Source organism: Heterocephalus glaber, unplaced genomic scaffold, assembly GCF_053883595.1.
Source record: "Heterocephalus glaber isolate CG9 unplaced genomic scaffold, H.glaber_assembly_v1.0 deba00001504, whole genome shotgun sequence".
Lineage (NCBI taxonomy): Eukaryota > Metazoa > Chordata > Mammalia > Rodentia > Bathyergidae > Heterocephalus > Heterocephalus glaber.
This window is the reverse complement of record NW_028258324.1, coordinates 67,410,785-67,433,897: the sequence shown is the minus strand read 5'-3', so window position 1 is coordinate 67,433,897 and position 23,113 is coordinate 67,410,785. Positions and strand designations below refer to the sequence as shown.

Genomic DNA, 23,113 nt, shown 5'->3' with positions numbered 1-23,113 from the left:
AACAGGCTTTGCTTCTATGTCCACCATTTTCTTCACTTGTCCTGAGATGCACTTCATTCCCCGTCAGCCCAGCAATGCCTTCCAGACCTACTTCTAGGTGTCTTTCAGAACATACCTTCTTGGCTCTTCTCAAAAACCCACTCCTAACACCAGTCCCCAAGTCAGACTTGGCTTCCCTCCTTCCCTAGAACAGCACTGATTCTCACACTGCAAATCCCCCCCCCCACTTCAGTCCCTCCCTGTCAGGGACTATTTCTAGTTACATTTGCCATCCAGGAACTAGAAAAGGCCAAGTATAAAGCAGAGCAGAGTATACAAATCTTGAATTGTGAACGAGAATGAAAAGAAGACAGTTGTATTCCCCAGAACATATCCCATGCCCTGCTTTTACATGCACGATAATGGTTTCTCCTGACTCATTGTATTGGATTGTGAGACTGGAACTCAGATTTCTGGAGTCTCAGAACAGCACCCCCTCTCGTGCCTTACTTTCCTCTCCATCAGGTACTCTGCAAACCACTGCCAATGAGCAATCAGTGAAGACCACACTCACTTGCTCCATGGAGTGAAAACAGCACAAAGATACACAAGGGTGTTTTCAGAACAGTACCTTCTTCCAAAACCTACAACACAGAGGAAATTACAGGATATATACAGAAATACAAATAGATCACACTGGCCTCATGAAAGACAAGGCACAAATATTCATTCCATTTTCCAGCAACAAAGGTACATGAACAGTGAGTTCATCTCACATCCAGTGTCTGCAAACTTCTTGCTACCTCTTCTGACAGGCAATTTTGGAACGTCTCTCAGACATCTCTATTTCTAGTTTTCTAGAATCCCAACTCCCTCGCTGTCTTTAGACACTGATTTTAAGTTCAGCTGTCATTGAAATGTTGGTAAGTTGACTCTACTCTCTGGTCCTTGCTTAGTATCTGAACTGATTTTCAGTGTATGTCATGTACCTCTGTCTTACTATTTCATTACTGGGCAGTCCGGGCTCCCCTTTTCCTGTCTATCAATGTTAATAATGGAAGTATCTAAACAATGAGCTATTACTATTATTATTATTATTATTATTATTATTATATTTTGGGTTTTTTGAGACAGGCTCTCACTGTGTAGTTCAGGCTGGCCTTGAACTTAAGGTCTTCATCCTGCCTCCACCTCCCAAGTGCTGGGATTACAAGAGTGTCCCACTATGCACAGCTATAATCGGTTATTAAGGAGAAAAAAATCAAGATTTCCTCCAGACTGGGGGACTCAGTACATGAAATGTACATAATCTTGAGGTAAAGGAGTGTGTGGCAAGGAATATTGCATTGAACAAGATAAGAATTTAGCCAGTGAACTACTTCGATTAAACAGTTATTCTGTGTCGGGATGGAAAACTGAAAAGCAGCTGACAGTGATGGGCAGACCCATGCCCTCAAGCACTGGCGATACAAGACAAGGGCAGTAGCAGAGGTGGTCAGCTCTTAACACTGGCTTTGAAGGACAGCGTCACCAGGGAGCTAACGCTCAAGCTTAGACCAAAGGAAAACCAGGTGGAGCTTTGAAAAAGCAGTTGGAGCACAGCAGAGTGGGAAGAACATAGACTTGATCCCAGGGACAAGACAGCACAGTGACTGACTGAGAATTTGAGCTCTAGAGTAAGAAATTCTCTAGATTTTCACCTGAGCACTGTGACTCATTAACTAGGTCACCGTGAACCAGTTTCTCAACCTCTCTATGCCTCAACAACAGAGTGAGGATAATAATACTACCTGCCTCAATGGGTCGCTTTCAGAATTAAATGAGACAAGGCACAGAAAGTGTTTAGGGAAGCATCACATGGAGTGACTAATTATAATAGCCAATACTGATGGAGTTCCTTGTCAGAGTGCAACATACTATTATTATCTGGGAACTGAGGTGTGCTTGGCTCCTGAAGCTATATCTCATCCCTAAGCAGGAGGGAGCTCAGAGGAGTCTAACTAGGGGAGTGTGCTGGTCATATTGTGTTATTACCAGATCACTCCAGGTTGGCAGCAGAAAGCAGGGGGTGTTGTAAGAAGAGAGGCTGTAACCATGAAGGTCAGTAAGGAGCAAGAGACTCCAAATGAGCAAGTCTGAGCAGCAGTAAGTGGGAATGGAAAAAAGGAGATCAATCTCAGAGGTACTTGGGAGGAACATCAGCAGGCCACGGAACCCGGTGCCAGAGGAGTGTGGGAGAGGGCAGGGTGGTGGAGGGGGGTTGGGGATAACATCTGCATTTCTGAGAGGTCGATGGCGGGTATGGACGGCCACATGGGGAGCTCAGCTTCAGCCATGCTGCTTTTGAGAGGAGCGTCAGTGGCCAGATCAATGAGACCTGGAGCTCAGTGTGAATGCCTTGCAGAGATGTGAAGCCCAGGAACTTCCATGCAGTGAAAACCTAAGGCATCAGTGGGTCTGTTCCTCAGGGAAAATGAGCAAAGCAAGAAAAGAATCCCAGAAACCTCCAGCTCCTAACCCGTGGTGAGGAGAAGGTGTGGAGAAAAGAGAAGTCAAAGACAGCGGAGCAGATTCCCGGAATCTTCAAGGAGGAGCATAAACTGCAGCAGATCCATCATGACACAGAAAAACTGCCAACCATTTGGCAGCGGGGCTTGGGGTGGCACTTTGGGGAACACAGAAGTGAGATTTCTGTGGATTAAGGAGGGAATGAGACATGGAGATGAATGTAATCTACTCCTATCTAAGAAACTTGACTTTGAAAGTGTTTTTCTTTACATTACATAGCAATTGTTGGAGGAAAATGCAGAGTCCGGGAAGGGTCTTTCTAGATAAATATGAAAAAGACAGATAAGCTGATAGAGAAGAAGCAGAGCGAGTTTATCTTCTGGAATTTTCCCGGACCCCACCCTCCTCAGCTACTCAGCTCCCCCAGCTTTCAGACTGAGTCACGCGCTTCCCTCGGGGCACAATCTTGGCAGTCTGTCCCCAGGCCCACAACCCACAACTTTAGTAGGAGAAGCTGGCTGGCGGCACTTCGTCGCAGTCCTGTCCCTCCTATTGCCTTGAGAGCCCAGAGTGGACGGAGGCAAAGGGCAGACAGACCTCTGGAGGCCGTGAGGGTCCTCCCGGAGCTCCTCCCACTCATCTTCCCGATGCCACTGCAGTGGAGCAATGGCCCCGTGGGGCATGCGCTCTGTGCGAGCCCGGCTGAGCCTGGCATGACTGAGAAGCTGAATTTCTTATTTTATTTCATTTTCATTCATTTAATTGGAAATAGCCACATATGGCCCGCGGGCAAACGTATTAGACAGTAGGGCCCTGGACAATCCCAGCCAAGCAGGCCCTGATACCAGCGTAAAACTCCAAGCATCTCAGCATGGTGGGAGCAGACTTCCCCAAAGACAGACCAGGTGAGTCCGCCCCTGTGCCCTGGTGGGGCCACTGCTGCCCACCAAAGGGATCCGTGGCGGGACACACAGAGAAGGAGAGCATGAGCCAGGGCCAGGCAGCACCTAACCAAGTATTAACTTGTAACAGGGCAGAGATATGGAAATAAAGAAAAAGGAGGGCTAGGGATGGAAGAGGAGGGAGGGAAGGAAGAAAGTTACCTTCCTGTGCATCTCCTGCTAATGCCGAACTTACAGGTTCCCAAGCCTCCTCCAAGCCTTCTCCCCTTCCTCTCATTACTGTACAGTTTACTCCAGGGACTATTAAATATCGCCTAATGCAGACCTGTCATTCTACAGAGCACAACCTGAGGTCAGGAAAGGTGGCTGAATGGTTTGCGGCGCCACACTGACTCTAACAGCATCAGGACCGGACTGAGTCCTCCCTGGATCTCTGGACCCTGTATCCTCTCCCAACCCCTCACCCGGCCCCCTAAAAGAAGGTGGGGCTGCGGAAGAAGAACTGCAGATAGGCCAAGAGCAGACACAGGGCGCCCCACAAGATGCACCAGCGAAGCGAGAAGAAGTTGTAGCCAAAGGCCTGAGCCTTCTGCTTGGACGCATCGGAGTAGGCGGCCTCCTCCTCCAGCAGCTTCTCGCTGGGCTTCCAGTGCACGATGCCCTCCTGGCAGGCCTCGCAGAACTCGCTGCGGTGCGGCCCGGGGTCCGGGCGGCTGGCCACGTGGATGCGGTACTGGCCGCCGTCCTCTCCGTAGCACTGCTCGCGCAGGCTGGTGATGAGGTTGTCCACCAGGCTCTCGATGTTCTCCTCCAGCATGCTGGACTCGTCCAGCCGCCCCGAGCCGCACTCGTAGCACAGCTGCTTGAAGACACGCATGCGCACCGAGCCTATCCTCAGGGTGCGGTCCAGGTACATGTGGAAGAGGATGACCACGTGGGCCGACTGCCAGGTGTGCCAGCACCAGGAGCAGTGGAACCTGCGGGGAGGAGGAGGATTGGAGAAAGTGCGGCTCCCAGCCATCCTCCCTGAGAAGCCCGAGCAGGAAAGGCTTCTGTTCTTGAGCCCAGAAACAGATATAGCATGTTTATCCCCCTGTGGGTTCATTAGCACTCTGAAGCCCCCAGCTGCAGTCCCCTCCTGGTGAACACCCTTGTGGCCAGGGTAGTGTCCTCAGGAGCCTCCTACTGGAGCCATCCTGCATCCAGCATGCTCTCCTGCAAGCCCCCTGCAGCCTTAGCTTCCAGCAAGTCAGCACCCCTCCAACCCCACTGCCTGCCTGTGGAGGGCAGCGTGGCGGTGTCCCATAGAGGTCCTTCCCTCCGCTCAGACCTCCTGCCACTCTGATGAGAGGGCTGACGTACACTACCTGACTCACACAGCTCCCCTGCTCTTGGAAGAAGAGATGCCAAGCACAGGCCCTGGCACCCTGCAGGTCCTCAATCAACTCCCGAAAATGATGGGATGGACGGGTGGATGGTGATGGACTGGCCCAGGGAGGGACTGCTAAGTTTGGCCCATGCATCTTCACAAAGAGCACTCCCCTGTCCCTTGACAAGTCATCCCAAGAGCCCACTCCAGCCCTGCAGTGAAGACCAGAAGTGTGAATTCTGATCCCTAACACACACGCACATGCACATACGCACAGGCTGCTATGTCTAACCTGGCCCCTGGGGCCCCAGCCCCAGGAAGCACGCACAGAAGGAGCTGGCATGTGGCTCACTTAGCGGAGCTCACCCTCCCAGGTCTGCCCCCATGTTTCCGCACACTTAGTGATGGAGCCCTCGCTGCCTTTTATCCCAGAGGTGAACCTCCCCCAGGCATAGTCAGAGGCAGTTGAGGGTCCACTGGGCTTACTGTACCTTCCTCACTTGCTCTTTCTAGGCCTTGAAGGACTTCTGATGAGGAACTAGAGTGGATCCCATAGCAGCCCTCAGCATTTGCCGAGTGCCAAGCACTACTCAGCCCAGGCTGTGAACAGACCCGAAGCCAAGCCACCCCACCCCACAGAGCCACTGCAATATGTACGAAGAAGTGGACCCAGCACCACCCAGGCAAGACTGGCAGGGCAGAGGCCCTGATGAGTCCTGAGCCACAGCACCAGAGCCTTCAGCACTCTGAAGCAAGAGGAGCCATGAGCCCCGTCACCCTTGGGGCTCAGCCCTTTGCACCTCCTCCTCCGGGCAGCTGAGGTGCTTCCCATGATCAGTCTCCTTCCACACTTCTCTAAATGAGCCAATCCAGAGCTGCTTCCCCTCCCTCCAGCCAGACCTGCTCATCACCCCTTGTTCTACTGGAATGAGAAGGAAGCATACAAAGTGAAGGAGCCATCGTGTGCACACAGCCAGGCAGAAGCATGCCAGTGTCCAGTGCATGGCCGGTGCCCAGCAGATGCTTCCTGAATGAATTTGAGTTGACTTTTGTTAAGACAGGCTCAGTCGACTGTGCAGCTGCCTGTCTGCCTCCGTTTCCCACCCTCAGCAGCGTCCTGTGAGGTACATGAGGGGCTTCACATGCACACGTGTGTCAACAGGGGAGCCTCTGCGTCCAAGTTCTGTCCGCACATCCAAGATACACCTATTGGCTTCCCTTGAATCCAAGATCTAAGGACCCAGACTGTGCTGACCCTGCAGTTGGGCTTGAGGCAGTTTGGGCCAAGAATGTTGTGGTCCCCATCCCAAAGCAGTCTAAAAGGCGGAGGGGTATGAGGCTTCAGAAGGACATGTCCCCTTCCCTTTGATAGGAGACCCCAAGCCTAAGAACCTAGGAGATGTGTTGCCCAAAGCTACACATTTAGGTCACAGACTCAGAGATAAGAGAGGTGGAAGGGATTGGATTGATCATCAAAAGTCAACCTCTTGTTTTGCAAATGTAAAAGCTCAGAGCCAGGAAAAGTTGACAAAAGCAGTTAGGCACAAAGCTAGTTCCTGACACATAAGTCGTGGTTAGTAACTGTCTCTGCATTCAAATCAAGTTGCATTTAATTAACTGAACAGGCAAACCTGGGACCAGAGTATGCCCCACCCTTCCCTCTCCTAGGTTGAGGTCCAGTGGAGCCCCCTGCTGTCTGTTCTAACCACTCTTTAAATGTCAGAGGTTGCAGGGTCAATGGAGATATTATTGCTCCTCATTTAATGTGGAATCTGGAGACTGACACAGAGAACAGAGCTTCCCAGTCACCCCGGGGGTCTGTGGTATAGCTGTGGTTAGAACAAAGGCCTCTGTGACCCACCTGGCTGTCCTTTCTCTGCTCTCCCATTTGATCTGACACAGAGTAGGACCTAACAGAGCCAGACTCTGTCTCTTCTTGCAAGGTGCTCCGTGGCTGTGACCCAAGGCTACCTGCAGGGCCCTCTTCACTGGATCACTCACCTGCCTGAGGCATGCTGCTCCACATACTGCTTCCAGCCGGGAGCCAGCTCACTGGGCTTGAGGTTGGGGTCCACGATGAGTTCCCAGCTGTCGGCTGGCTTTGCCACCTCCATCTTCTCATAGAACACTTTTTTCCACTCACACGTGGTCAGGCTCATGCTCCTGCTGGCAGGGATAGAAGTCTGAACTCTGCCAAGTGAGAACACAGAAAGATTCAGGGAGTGCAGGGCAGATCTATCTCTATGAGTCTGAAAATCCTCATGGACAAGACTCAGCTAACCTCCTTTGTCACCTTGGAACCTGTTGCCATAGCAGCCAGGCAAGGCTCTAAGAGTCAGGGCTGGGTAAGAGGGAAGCCCCAAGGGGCCATTAAGGGCCCTGAGCTAGGCTTCAGCAGCAGGGTTGGGTAGTGACACTGGCTAAGTGGAGCAAGCAGGGCGGGAAGCCCAGCCCCTGGCTATACTCCCCCAAACCTCCAGCCTCTGGGAGGCAAGGACGATGGAGTGGCCTTGCTTTGCTCTACTGCTTTTCTAGGCTTTCTCCATGCCATGTGCAATGGTAGCCATGACACCCTAGGCAGTCAAGGAGAAACAAGGACAGACAGCCACAGAGCCTGCCACTCCCACACCCTCTAATGTGCTGTGACCCCCACTTATGTGGCAAGCACAGGCTGCCTGGCCTGCCTGCTGGCCAAGCCCTATGTGGCTCATCCATGACTCAGATCTAAATCCATTGGTTGGTTTATCCCTGTGCTATTGAAGTCCTAACCCATGCAGACTGAGCGACAGGTAACATGTGGTCCTTTTGCTCTAGACCTCAGGTAGGTGAGATACAAAGTAATTTAATACACCCTAAAAAGCGCAGCAATACCATTCCCAACTCATAGAGTCACAGAGTTGTTAGTGCTCATATTCACTTCCTGGTCCCAAGCCTTGGGAAGGTGGCTGCTGGAGAAATAAGTTTGCTCTGAGCTGCAGGCTTCTGCAGCCTCAGCTGCTGCAGATGGCACGGTGGGGTATCACAGCTCCCCGATGCCCAATTTAAATACTTCAGAGACTACAGGCAACTTCCAATCCAAATTTGCATGCTGCAGGGAAAAACAGTTCCCTGGAGGGAGACAGTTTCAGGCAGGGAAAAGACTAGCCCTTGTGGCTGCTTACTCAGTCTCTGCCTGCCGGCTGCGAGGCCCCTCTGCCAGCTCTCATCATCTTAGGCTTCCCCAGATCTGGAGATGCATCCAGATGCAGAGTGATCCCCGGATCTGGAGATGCATGCAGATGCAGAGTGAAGAGTACGCAGAGTGGACAAGGGTTGCTAGGAGCCAGAAGTTTTCCGTGCTGTGTTCCAGACGTGACGCTTGCTTCCAAGTGGTTTTTGCATGGGCTGAAATCAGGGACAATGTCATTGAATCCTTACTGGAAAGGGAGCAGTGTTCTTCCACTAAAGAGCTGAGAAAGGACAAAAGTATGTACTAGAGCCATTAACAGATAGCTCTAGAAAGGAACTCTTATTTTTGTACATCTGACTTCTTCATGTGGATGTAGCTCAGTGGTAGAGAGCTTGCCTGCCACCGTAGGAGCACCGGCTTTGATCTACAGCATCACACACACAAAATTATTTCTTTATTGAATTCTTTATTTCTAAATCAAAATCTCTTGACACTAATTTAAGGCAATGGAGGCTCGGAAATGGGAAGTAGTCATCCAAGGCCTCAGGCCACACATCATGGCGGACTGTCTCAGAAGTCTGGTTATCAGGCCAGGGGGATGGCGGCTCTTGAGTTCCTAGCAATTCAGCAAAGCCCAGAGCAGACTGGGCCCGGCCTAGAGCTATGTGGCAGAGTGAAACAGAGATTTCAGAACGCTGTTCCCAGAACAAATAACAATGAAAGCAAAACAAAAAGACAGTGAGAATTATCAGGGTTTATCGGCTTTGTTTTGTTGTGTTTTCTCTCAAATGATGCAATCCCCTTAGGGTTAGTATCGGGTTTAATTTAGAGTAGGAACCCTCTAAGCAGAAACTGGTACAATTCATCTTTCTGTACAACAGCACTGTTTTCACTCAAGAAAAAACTTTGTTGAAATACAATGAATGAGCACAATTAGCTTAATTTTCTGGAAATGGCATGAGATTGTTCCAGAACTCACAATTCAGGAGCTAATATATGAGTCTAGCTGCGGCCCCATTACACACTGGCAGTTTTATCATACATTGCTGCCTTATTTTGAATCTAGGTGGTATTTTTAAAAACAACCAAATTTGTATTCTTTTATAAAACAAAATACTGTTTCCTGTATCCTACAAACAAAATTGGCAGGAGTAGAGGGTATGTGACAGCTACTCCTCCCTCCAATATAGATTGTGGGTTAGTAAATACTTTTGTAAACTCTTCATTATTCAAATTTTACTTGTTAGAAGAACATAAGAAACATCAATGTGGAGGCTAAAGTGACAAAGTAATGGACAGCTGGAAAAATGGGTAAATCAAAATCACCTGAGAACTTTTAGAAACAACCTATATTTACCTCTATCCCAGAGATGTCAGTGCCTGCTCTTGTTCTTGAGGGAACATATCCACCCACCCACCCACGCCAATCCTGGGAAAAGATCTCTGCCATTGCCAGACACTGTTACTGTTGTGAGAAATATAAAATATGAAATATTATATGTCCCAACCTGTTAACTACAGGATATGCCAAGTTTTTGTTCTCTAGAAATCAAACGATCAGTTCTAGGAATGAAGGAGGTTAAAATTAGGAAGATATTTATTGATAGGAAAGCTCCCGAGGGGTAGGAGGGGTCCCGAGTGGGCAGCCTGGGGATCCCACTTTACAGAGAAGTTTTATAGGGTGAAACTCACATGGGTACAACGTGGGCCACAGCCATGAACATCCAATAAGGTTGCAGTATAGTCACTTAGGCAATGACGCTCCAATGGGGAAGGAAGCCGTGTACCAAGCATGGATGTAAAGAACAAGGATTCTCCTAGGAGGCGGTGGGTCCAGAGGTCTCTGATCACCCCAGGGTGGCCGATGCCTATTTATTCTTCACTAAGCCCAGTTCTCTGCAGAAGTATGTGGGTCTACTCATCTTGTCTCCATCTTGAGGCCTGGTTTTCAGCCGATGTGTAGCTGTGGTGTGGTTCACCTTTGTCCTGGCCCTCTTGAGGATTTAGCTCTATCTGACTGCCTGTAATATTTTTACCTAGCTCATCTATCTATAATATTACTAGTGGGAAATTTGTCCCACAGGTTACCAGAGGCAAATTTTTTTTAAAAAGTAAAATATGTTAATGGCTAATGATGTTTCATTATTAAGAAACAAATCCAGGGAAATAAAAGTTATTTTCTACTGTCACTATATCTCCACAATTCAAAGAACCATAGAAAGTGCTATACGAAAACACAGTATCTCCTGAAAAAATCTTTTTCAAGAGATGTTACAAGGTGGCATGGTCCAAGCCCCACTCTTTGGGTGAGTGGAGATATCTGAGTCTCAGGGAGAGTTACACGGCAGAACAGTCCACAGCTCTCCAACGGTGCTGCCTAAGCTTCCAGGGAAGAGTTCATGGAGCCCTTTTACAAGGGGCGGCCAGAGCAAATGCAAGCAAGTAACCTGCTATTCCTACTAGTGTTCCAGGGCCAAAATTCCACGTACTCTGCTTCCCAACACCCCAAAGGCTCTGGGTCCTGCCCTGAGAGTGGTCATTATCATAATAAGCTATGGTTGGACAGGAGCAATTAGACTCCTGGGTATACGTATCCTACAGAACGCTTTCACTTTAGCACCTGATTACATGTATGGTAAAAGTCATAGTGCCTAGCAATGGCTCTTCCGAACTCCTTCGTCAAGATGGTCAGAATTTAAAACTGAAAGAGGCCTAAAGAAACCATCAGCCCAGACCCTGGTAAAGTCATGAGGAGAGAAGCAAAGGAGCAACCAGGAAGGAAACCCCAAGAGACAGAGCCTGACAAATAGAAAGCATTCCATAAATATCCTGGTATTTTCTGTCACCAATGATTTGCTGTTGAACTCCAAGTATTATTGATGGTCTTTAAATAAATACAAACACTTATGAATTTACCATTGTTTTGAATTCTGTTCCAAGAGAAGTTCATAAAAGATAAATAAATTATTGCTATCAAATTATCACACAATTAACATTAGGAATTACTAGAGAATTATTACAGTTATAAAATTATATCTATGAAGAGAAAATAAACATAAGAAAACATCCAAAATATTATTAGTCATCAGCTGTATTCAAATTAAATCTACAATGACTAAAAAACAAGAATCAAGATGTGCTATATACATACACCTGTTCCCTAAGATGATTGTAAACTTCATGTACAGTAAGCATGTACTACTAATAAAAAACCTACAATGACATATCAGTGCACATCCACCAGGACTGCAATTAAAAAGACTGATAATCCCAATGGATGGCAAAGATGTAGAAAACTAGAACTCTCAGACACTACTGGAGGGAATTCACAACACCAGTTTGCTGGTTTCTTGCAAAGTTACACACTTAGCATATGATGTAGCAATTCTAGATATTTACACAAGAGAAAAAATAAGGTGTGTCCACACAAGTATTCACAAAAAAATTACAGCAGCTCTATTCATAATAGCCCCAAACTGGAAACAAGCCAGACACCAATTGACAGATGAACAGATAAACCAATTGTGTCAAATCCATTCAGTCTCTTACTATTTAGAAATAAAAAGGTTAAGTCTTAGAAGGGATGTGGAATCACTGAATTGGTTTAAGTCTGTACTGCATGATCAGACTCATATATTGATGCCATTTTAGTGCTTTGAATTCTCTGTTCCCATGAACTGACTAGTCCCAAACAAGGCTGTTCCCATGGCACAGTAGCCTTGGCTTCTGGTCTGCCCTTCTCCTTGCAAATCTGTACTCCTTGAAGAAGTGTAGCAAGCACCTTCACTTCATTATCCAAAAAGATTCCATAGGGTGCTCTGCTGTACACTCCCAGTTGAGACCTATCACATTAAATGTCCTGAGAAAATGGAGAAATAAAGTTTATAATATTTATATTAAAAATAATACTCATTATTTAGATTGTTAAATTTTAGAAAATTAAATAGATCATTAACATTAAATTAAGATTTAGAATATAAAATTTTCTTAATGAGCTTATGTTGTCAATACAGCTGCTGTGGACCTTTTTTCCCAGTGGAAGAAGATGTGAACACGAAATGGATACACTGATGCTTATAAAGCAAATGAACACAAACACTGGTTTTTGAACTTTCCCAGAGTTCATGCATGGGAAACTTCATCTTCAACACAACAAATTTGGGAGGTGCAGCTTAGTAAGAGGTGATTGGGTGGGGTGGGTCTGGGCCTCATGACGGAATGCACATTGTTTCCATGGGGGTGGGTTAGCTATCATGAGAGTAGTAGGTTTGCTATAAAAGCAAGTTCAGCCCCTTGTTCTCTGGCCTTCACTTTCACTCTTCCACTTTCTACCATGGGATGAACAGCTTAAAGGCCTTACAGATGCAGGCATCATGTTCTTGGACTTCCCAGCTTCTAGAACTAGGACCTAGATCAACTTTTATTGTTTATAAATCACCTAGTCTCTGGTATTCTGTTGTAGCAACACACTAGAACAATCACCTGCAGAATGTACCCACCAAACCATCTTAAATCTCTTAAGTAGTTTTTTAAAAAAATTATATCAAAGAAGAGGACAACCTTAAAGTGAATCTTTCCTTGAAAGGGGAAGAGGAAGTTTGAAAATAATTTGGAAAGTAATTCTTTTAGAGTAAACTTGGTGATGATAACATAGAACCTCCAGGTAGGCACATGAGCCATAGCAGTTACTTAATCTCTGACATTCGATAAAAAGCAAATAGGCAAGTCCTGGTGGGTGAGGAAACTCTAAGATTCAGTGCAGAATGATTTCAATGTCCAGAGGGACATACTGGTGGAAACTGGTCAGGACACAGCATCACACTCGTTGGTAGCTGCAGCTTCCACAAGGGAGTCCAGGTCATTCTTGCTTTTTTTTTTTTTTTTGGTACTGGGGATCGAACTCTGGTCCTTGTGCTTGCACAGCAGGCAGCGAAACCACTGAGCTAAATCCCTGGCCCAGTCCAGGTCGTTCTTGCAAAAGACTTCGTATGATGCAAGACACAGCAGAAGCTGCAACATGACTGGACCTCAGGACCAGGAACTGGGGAAGGATCCAGCAGACTAAAATACTAGTGTGTGTGTCTGGGGGTTCAGTTTACCTCAATTAGAATAAAAGTTAATAGTGATAGAGTGCTTCCCAGGTACCATGAGTTTTTCTCAGTACTTTAAATATATTGACTCATTTAGCCCACAAGAACTCTTTGAGGTAGTGTGCAGTATAATTATAATCTCTGTTTACATAGGAAGAAGCTGAGGCTCAGAAAGTCTAAGTAATTTCCTAGAAGCCACAGAGTTAATAAGTGATAGTTCCAAGATTTGGACCCACACAATCTGGTTTACCAACCCTCTATGTTTATCCACTAAGCCCTTCCCTAGGCCCAGTTTTAATGTTAATAAATTCATTGTAAAATTTCAGACAATATAGAAATATATTGACTACTACATGGAAGTTCCACATTCTCTTTATCCCATCTCTCCCTACCCTTCATTTTTTATTATGTTATCATTAAAAATTCAGAATCTATTTGATTATTGAATATATTTAATTTTTAAATGGATCGCACTATTTTATAGTATCTACAATGTTTTAACAGGTTTGTAGCAGTGGTATCATCCCACTTTGGTACACAATGGTCTGGGAAACACAGATCTGCACCTTGTTTGTGAGGTTGTGTTAGCTGGTGATGCCTCCATAAAAGCCAGATCAGCACCTCCCTTTTCAATGTCACCGTGCCCTACAGACTCTGCTGCACAAGGACTCAAGCACCTTACAAAGCTATTAAAATACTGCCTTTGTATCAGAGATGATTGCCAAAACAGGCATTAAAATGGCTAAAGTGATAGGAGGACATGCTTTGGCAGCCGTGTGTGATGCCAGTTTCCTGGTCAGTGTGATGGGGCCACAGGCTGCTGAGATGTGGATTAGACTCTGTTTCTGGGTGTGTCCATGACGGCACTTCTGCCAAAGATTAGCATGGGGATTCATGAGTTGAGGGAGCACACAGCTCTCCCCATTTCGGATGGTGGGCCCTGAACAGACCAAAGACACAGCGGAGGAAGGCTAAATTCACTCTCTGCCTGTTGAGTGGGACTTAGGGTAGGATTTAGATCTTTCTTCTGCCTCTGGCTCTCTGGCTCACACTGCACTCTACATCACAAGCTTTCCTAGGTCTCACAACGATAGTGTGAGGCTTTTCTCCCTCTGGGATTACATGAGCCAGTTCCTCAAAATCAATTTCTCTCTTTCACACACACACACACACACACACACACACACACATACACACACACACACACACAGATGCACATGCCTCTAGTTCTGTTTCTCTGCAAAATCCTAGCTAATGCACTATGATTCTCTTTAAATGTGATTCCAGTAAAAGCCGGTCTTTACAAACATTTCTGTTTTTACTTGGAGGATTCCTAGATGGCTAGGCAAAAATTCTGCACAATGTCAAGAGGCTACTCTGTTGACTTACAGCTCTCCTGGGAGCTGGAGGCGTCGGTTCTCAGCTCCAACTCCTGACAACCCTGGGTGACTCACTTTAGTTCCTGAGCACTCGTTTCCAAGTTTTGAAATTCCATGCACTGCTGCAATTTGGGTGTCTAAAGGAACCGTGAGGACCAAAGTACTCTCACTGATCCTGACACAGCCAGTCATTCTTTCACAATTCCCATGTGTCCCTGTCCTGCTTTTGAGTCCTTTTGTTTTCAGTTGCCAGCTTTGCTGCACTGAAGGATACATGGAAATCTAGGCAGCATTCCCTAGGGAGTCTATTTTTAAATCCACTGGGTTCCATTTGTTACTCCCCTCCACCCGGGTAGTACTCAGGGTTAGAGGAGGCTCTGGGGGTATCAGGGTGCTTGAAACATGGTCCTCCCTGCAGGGTTCAGCCTGGGGCTGGGCTAGCATGACCTTCATCTGAGTTCAGCCGTGAGGCACTAGACACCCACATGCACACCAAACCGTCAGTGCCACATGGCTCTCCAGCCAGAGCTGAACTCCCTGTTCTCTTCTGACCTATGAGCTGTTTAGAGATAAAATTTTGTAAAAAATTAAAAAACAGGTGGAGTTGCTCTAGTTCCTTTTTAATGATCGTATTTAACTTAATTGCATTGTTCTTGGAGAAGGTAGTTTGCATGGTACCAACCCAGTGAAATTTTCTGAAGCTACTACTAATCTTTCTTAACCATGATGTTCTTTATTTTTTAAAAAACCCATGTTGTTTCCGTTTAGAGAGACACTATTTTATAATTAAAACCTCAGAGTCTAGGGTCAGATCTATACGTTAATCCTAGATTTGTTAGTTTCTGCATAAAATTAGGTGATAACTTCAGTCTCCACACCTGTAAAGCAGTGTAGCTAATAATAGAGGCAATTGCAGTGGATTGTGGAAAGTATCTCATACTTACATGAAGCTAAAAACAGTTCCCGGCATTCAGTTAGTGCTCAATAAATGATATTCAATATTATATTTCACAGTTACTTCATTTACAGAACATTCTCAAAAAGAAAAACAAATACACAAATGGAGAACAGATTAGTGGTTGCCAGAAGTCAGGGATGAAGAGGGAGAAAAGGATGACTGTGTAGTGAGAGAAATGCTGCAGGATTTATGGGTAGAGAGATGGGACACGAGGTCTTTTCCCCAGGAAGCAGCTTTACTCCTGGCGGCCCTGACTCAGCAGATTCGTGTCCAAAGGCTGAGTCCCGAACATGGCTTAGCTGCACCCTTTTACACAGTTTTTATGTCTTGGTCTCCCTTATATGGGCACACACTAACATTCTACAGTCTGGTTGGGTATGATTTATGTTACAGAGTTACATCAGAACTACATGGGAGGACACAGAGGCTGATATTGCTACACTGTAAAACGTTCCTGTTCAGTCTGGGAGAGAACCTACCAGGCCCAAGAGATCTCAGGGGTGATAGAACAATAGTGCATCTTGATCGTGGTGGTGGCTATACCATGGGAACTAAAATTGCATAGGTACACACACACACAAGTGCATGTAAAACTGATGAAATCTGAATAGGGTCCGTGAATTATACCAATTATTTCAACTACCTGGTTTTGATATTGTGCTATAGTTATATAAAATATCACCACAGGGAGAACCAGGAGAAGGAATGCATGAGGCCTCTCTGCACTAGGTTTGTAACTTCCTCTGAATCTAGAATTATTTCTAAATTTTGCAAAAACTGTTTAAATCCTTCTGGAACATTATAGTTGTTCAATAAATGCTGTCTGTATGATTGTTTTTATCATGGTTGTTCTTCAAATTTTTCTACATTTAATATATATTAATTTTAAAGTTAAACAGATACAAAATGTAATTTTAAAAAATAAAGAATGTCGGTGAACAAAGCCATGTATGTAAGAACTTGGAGTCTCTTGTGAACTGTAAAGGAATTTCATCCTGATAACTGGCGTCACTCATAAGCCCCCTCTGAATTGTGATTTGATAGGAAGCCAGGGAAATCTCCAATACTGGGCACAGAAATGTTGGTCTACTGGATGCAGGAAGCGCTGGGACTAGCAGACGAGAAGGGCTGGCCTCCAGGAATTAGAACTCTGTAGTCTCCTTGAGTGGTTCCTATTTCCAGAACCCCCTTGGGAGTGCAGTGTCCTTTCTGTCTCCCAGTTACTTAGACTGCAAAAGGGAGGGTCACCAGCTCAGAAGGGGGTCCTGGAGACCAGCCTGTGAGGTTGTTTCATCTACAATTAGAAGCCAATCCCAGGGAGACTAAGTTTCCTGGCCAAGGCCAGTAGCTGCTCAGCAGTCTGACCAGCCTCACAGTGTGCCCAGGCAGGACTGGGGAATGCTTCCCCCACACGCCCCTGGTCACTGAGTATGATCTGGAGGTCACGTCTCCTGCCTCTGGGCTGGAACAGTGAGGGTCTCTAGGTGCGCTGGGGTGGTGAGCACCAAGGCAGGCCCTGGTGGCTTCCTCTCTGTCTCCATGCAAAGTTTGCAATTTCGACCCTAAGAGAATTCCCATTCTGAAAGCCTCAATTCTCCTCCTCCTGGACGATGGCTGTGCCATGGGGAAACCTATGCCCGGAGTGCACTGGACAGGGGCACAGTACACAGCCCCGTCTGTGCCTGCTGGACCCTGGGCTGCAAGTCAGGACGCGAAAGTTCCATGCCCACTTCCAAGCCGTGTGTCCTTAGGCTCTGCTGTCTCACCTGGGTTTCTTCATCCCCCAACCGGGATTTTTTTTTCTTCCTTAAAACCAGAAAGGTTGGTGTGAGGATTAGGAAGCATTTGGATATCATAGCCTTTTGTGACTTGTAAATTTCGTTATATTTATCATTAGTATCATCTCATAAGTCCCTGCCTGCCTCCTTTCAGGGTTCTGTTAAGGACTGGCCTCTTTTGCCTGAGAGCTGAGATATGACCTCCTGGTTTCAAGGACAAGTAGAAACCTGAAACTCAAAGGAATGACTTGCAATGGAAATTTACACACCTAAGTAGGTCTCCAGAGGAGAGATTTTGGAGCTAGAGAACCTCAAATCATACCCCACCAGCCTATCTGTTGGACAGAAAACAGACACACACAGGAGATCAGCAATGGCCCACTTCTTTGTCCCCTGCCGCTAACGAAGTAGCTCCTGCAGCCTTCACTTTTTGCCCTACACTGCCACCTGCTGGTTACCTGTTAGACTGCAATAGTAAATTCAGGCGCCAAAGGCTCCAGGCAGACGAACTGGACCGCTTAATGAGGCATTCCTCTCCCGCTCCACCATTCAACAAACCTGTACCCATGTTCAGGGTTTTCCAGGCTAAGAAAATTCGCAGTCTGAAGGAGATGGGGTAGAAAGGGGTAAGTGGAGAAAGGGCAGAGGGCGGGAGGTATACAGACACAAGCCCTACAGGTTTGGAAAGGGCATGTGTTTCCCTGTGACGAAGGGGGAGGACTTAGTGGGCAGAAGTACCCAGAGATGAGGCCGTCTCTCACTACCAAAAAATGATATGCATGAGACCCTGAGCCAGGGTATGCCTGGAAAACAAACAACATGGCCTCAGCATGCCGCTCTGTGCAGCCCTCCTCGTGCGAGCCGACCTCGGTGGTGCTGGTGCCTCTCTCCCGAGACTCACGCGCCTTGCCGGTGCAACTAATCTCGTCGCAGGATCGGCTCCAGTCTCAGGGCTCCTGCACAGCCCGAAGCAATGAGGTCAGCTGCTCATCACGGAAGCTTCTCACTGTTGTCCCTAGTAAACCCTTTCTCTCTCCAAGCAGATTATCTAGGGTATTTATTGGAGTCACAAAGAGCTGACCAACAAAGCGTCACCTGGAGCACAGTGCACCTTTAGACATCTGCTTGGAAATCCTCTGCCCTGTCAGGCGAAGTCTTGCCTTTGTATCATTCCTGCCCTTTTCTCCTTCCCATTCCTGAGCTTTTCCCCTTCAGGGCCACACCTGTGTGAAAGTATATGAAGAAGGCAGGCATTGAGGGGAGGCATGAGGCTGCAGAAACAGGAAATCGTGGCAGTGTAAGGAAGTGATTTTAATGGAAATAATGTTGGCACGGGAACTAATACTGTGTCCCAGCTCTTAGATGATATCTTTGGTTAAGGTCACGGGACTTCCTGTTCTGAAGAAACAAAAGAGTTGGGTGAGATTGGAGATTTTCACCTGTAGCTATACCTAAAAATCCCCTGGGGAGCATCAGCAATGTATCTAACAGCCCTCCTACAATGGCAAACTACTGGAGAAGATCCTAGCAAATGTAAATTCTCCGTTGTACTGCTAAATGCAATGAACTAGTCTCAGTTGGTGCTAAGAGCTTTTTATCAAGGCTGTGATGCCCTGATATAGAAGTTTCTGGTGGTTCTGCTGTCATAGAGACCTACCTGGATCTAGTTTTTCAGCTGTCTAACCAAAGTGTGGTCGCTCACTGAGCACAATTATTATGACCTCTAATGGTCTTTTGGGGTGAGACCCATGAGTGACATTAAAAAACAAAACAAAACTGAACTTGTTAGAGGATGAGGAAGAAAAGCAGCCCTTGCCTTGGCTGAGTGCCACAGCCATTCTGCTTCTCCTTCTGCTCCCGGGGAGGAGGTGAGGCCAACCGACCTGGGTGAGCTTCTGAGAAGCCTGTGAGGGGCCTGGGGGACACGCCTAGTCACACCTCTCATCCTCCAGGGCAGAGGGAGGACACGGCAAAGAGCAAGGGTAGCAGGGCTGTTTCAGAGAGCGTTTCAGGGTCCCTCCCCCATACACACCCGCTCTTATGAGTTGGCTTCTGTCTTCTCAAAAATGTACATGTTTAAGTCTTGATCCCTGTCACAGTGCTAGAACATGACATTGTTTGGAAATAGGGTTGTCACACATGATGAGGGTGGTGCTTAGCCCAAGATGTCTGGTATGTCCTTATTTTTTAAATTTTATTTTAATGTCATTTTATTTATTTATTTTTGCTTACATTCTTTTATTGGTACATTTTAGGTATACAATACGTTGACATTTATCACTGGGTGCTTGCACCTGTACATGATGTATCTTGGTTCTTAATTTTTCCCCCTTCCCCTGCCCTCCCTTCACCCTCTCCTCCCTTCCCTATTTACAAAGGCTTTGTTTCCATTTTTTCCTTTCCAGTCCTTATTCCTGATGTGATCTAAGAGTCACTTTGCAAACCAGTTCCAGGCACTGTGTTGCCTCTCCTGAAGTGTGGGCGACAAGTGTCTGTCTGAGGGTCGTCTTGAGGGCTTACTAGAGTCCTGTGTGGTGGTCTTGGGTTACTCTGTAGATGTTGGCGCTTACTGGTATAGAAGTGGGGGCTCCTTTGCTTATCTAAATCTACAGTGCCGGATCTGTTTCGCCAGCCTTTGCCCTTTGTCCTGAAGTTGTTCCTGGTATGTCCTTATTTAAAATGCTTTTCTTCAACATTTTTATTTTGGCTTTTAATTGGCACAAATATTTTATACATTTATAGGATACAGTGTGATGCTTCAATGTATATGTTATATAGTAATCAAATCGGGGTGCTTGGCATATCTTTCACCTTATTCATCATTTCTTTGTGTCAAGAGCATTCAAAAATTTCTCTTGTAGCTACTTTGAAATATTCAATATAATATTGTTAACTATAGTCACCCCCATTGAACCATAGAACACTGGAATTTATTCCTCTGATCTTTCTGTGCTTGGACCTATTGATCATTCTCTCCCTATTCCATCTCCCCCTACTCAGTAGGAGGTAACCACTATTCTATGCTTTACTTTCATAAGATCAACTTCTTCAGATCCCACGTATGAATGAGATCATGCAGTATTGGTTTTTGTGTTCCCAGCTTATTTTACTTAACATAACAATCTCCAGATTCATCTGTATTGCTGCAAATGACAGGATTCCATGTTTTTAAAGGCCTAACTAGCATACCACTGTATACACATACCACGTTTTCTTTACCCATTCCTCAGTTGATAGTCACTTGGGTTGTTTCCATTTCTTGGAAATTTCTTGCTGCAGTAGATCTTGGAGTGCACAGGACTCTTCATCATGCTGATTTCATTTCTTTTGAATACATATACCCAGCAGTGAAACTGCTAGATCACATGGTAGTTATATTTATGATTTACTGAGGAAACTCCCTACTGTTTTCCATAATGGCTATACTAATTTACATTCCCCAAAACAGTGCATAAGACTTCCCCTTTCTCTTCATCCATGCCAGTGTTTGTTATTTTTGGCCTGTCTGATCATAGCCATTCTAATTGGGGTGAAAGGTCATTGTGGTTTGAATTTGCATTTCCCTGATGATTAGTGATACTGTATATTTTTTTCATGTATCGTTGACCATTTGAATATCTTCGAGAAATGTCTATTTGGATTTTAGACCATTTTTTAATCAGATCATTTTTCTTCCTTTCTTTCCCCTGCCCCCTGCTACTGAGTTGAGTTCCTTATGTATTCTAGATAGTAACCCTAGCCATATGCATAGCTTTCAAATATTTTTCCCCATTCCACAGGTTGTCTTTCACTGTGTTGATAGTTTTGTTGGCTATACAAAAATTTTGTAGTGTTCCTATAAAAGGGAGCTACGTTTGTGTACAGATGTAGAAAACGTCATGTGAAGCAAGAGAGATGATGCTTCCACAAGCCAAGGAACTACCCAAACCTAGGGAGGAAGCCGGAAGCAGACACTTCCTCACAGCTGTCAGAAGAAAGCAGCGCTCCGAACACCTTGTCTCAGAACTGCACCCATCCAAACCGTGAGGCCATACATTCCTGTTGTTGGAACACTCTGTTTGCGGTACGTTGTTACAGTGGCCCCAGGAAACCGATATCCCTCCAGAGATGAGACCTGTTGGCGCCATTGAGGAAGACAGCTCTGTGCAGACAGGAGGTACTGCAGTTCCACAGAAAGTGTGCGAGACACCAACTCACTGAAACTGCTTCTCCACGGGCTACCAACTCAGTGAGATGCAACCCTTTGAGGGCTGGGGCTATGTTACCAACCTAGCTAGGAGTTAAATATTCTCTGATAGAAATTCTTTGTGGCACCTTGAAGATGTCAACTTTACTTTCTGGGACTGGTGTCTTTGACTGTTGGGATCCCTAAATTCACATTCCAGTATTCTGTGGTTCTGGCTCCATATATGCATATTCCACCTCCTTGCCTGGAAAGCAAAAGGGAAGGAGAAGCCTCACTCTCCCTATAAGTACGCAGTCAACTGTGGTTATTTGAGTCATTTAGTAGGAGGTAGGCCCCAAAGCCTTGGGGATAACATGGTATGTTAGAGGTCTCCAAACTGGGACTCCAAGGTCCTCCTGCCTCGGCATCTGCCTTCCTAGAAGCCCACTGTCCTAAGGATTGCTGAAGCTTTCTCTTGTTTTCAGGAAGGTACCATGCATGCCCCTGGCTGTCAAACTGGATGTGCTAGGTACCTAGGTTTAGAACCCTTCTGTCACTGCTTTGGGAATTGGAGGGACATTGTCTTTCCAAGTCACCACAGTATTTTGGGTACACTTTTTTTTGGTTTACTTTAGATGGATGCTCAGCCTTTCACTATTAAGAACTTTAATCTAGTCAAAGAATATTTAAGTGTCCTCCCAATGGCCACTCACACACACACACACACACACACACACACACACACACACACCAGACCAGAATGCCCATAAAGTACACTTTTCTGGATCCAGGAAATAGATTCACACAGACCAGTCCAAGCCATCAAGGTAAGAATGAGGGTTGGAGTCTGGGGCTTTACTGTAAAGTGATTTAAGAGAGGTGGAATCTCTGAGAAATTTAAGATGAGAAGTCCCCCAAATAATGATGACCTTCATGGAACCTGGTACTGGGAGATCACCCCAGTCCCGGGGAGCCTCATTCTGTTATGCTGTTAATGTGACCCTGCCCCTCTCTAGGGCTCAGCTTCTCTCTGCTTTTCTTCCCCATTCCAGTTCTCCTAGTGTTTTCCAAAGAATGACTCTGGTAGAACATGAGACAACCTATTATTAATCTTACTCTGAGTGATACAAAGAGAAAAATGGAAACTCAGATTCCAGGGAAAATAACCCATGTTTCCCAAGAAACCTAAGACTTAATGACTGAACTAAACTGGTTAAAGTTCTACCAACAAACAGTTGTGTGGATTCAGCCTTGCTAGACACTGTTGGCTGTGTGACTTTAGACAAGTCCTTGCCTCCGTCTCCTCATTCCTGACATAGAATATTTGTGTGTGTTCTTTCTTAGGGTTGGAGTAAGCGACAGGACCCTGCTGTCCACTCTGGCTCCAGCGCTGGGTGGCAGGAGGTGGTCTCCTGCCTGTCCTGTCTCAGTCCCTTCATGGCTAAGATGAGACTTCTAGGCTAAGGATCCCTTTCACTCCATCCCTTCCAACTCCTAAATGGCTCTGCTTGCTTCTACTCCCATCCCGATCAGAGCCTATGTCCAATGTACACTTCTTCCTGAGCCCTTGAAAACCTTTCCTCCAAAGTCTCCACATGTTTTTGTGCAAATTTGTGCTCTAGTCTGCTTTTATAGTAAAAGTCTAAGTTCCCTCTGCCCAGGGTTATCTGATTTGAGATGTGTTCTTTTCACTTCTTATTGATCATTCATTGGCTGCTGTCACTCTTTGATCTTCTCTTTTCTTGGAATGCCACCCACAGCATCTCCCAGCCCCTGTCTGTCTATTAAACAGCAATGACACATAAACAGGCTCAGA

The 23,113-nt window shown here is 46.1% G+C and overlaps 1 protein-coding gene across 1 annotated transcript; it reads right to left on the bottom strand.

The window, feature by feature from the left end:
- Positions 1-3,244: 3,244 nt before the first annotated feature.
- Rtp2 (receptor transporter protein 2) lies at positions 3,245-7,011 on the bottom strand. The gene is made up of 2 exons (XM_021259061.2): positions 6,760-7,011; positions 3,245-4,366 (listed from the first exon to the last, which is right to left on the bottom strand). Exons 1-2 carry the CDS (start codon positions 6,915-6,917, stop codon positions 3,862-3,864), a joined length of 663 nt encoding a protein of 220 aa, XP_021114720.1. The 5' UTR covers positions 6,918-7,011; the 3' UTR covers positions 3,245-3,861.
- Between the last annotated feature and the right edge of the window lie 16,102 nt (positions 7,012-23,113).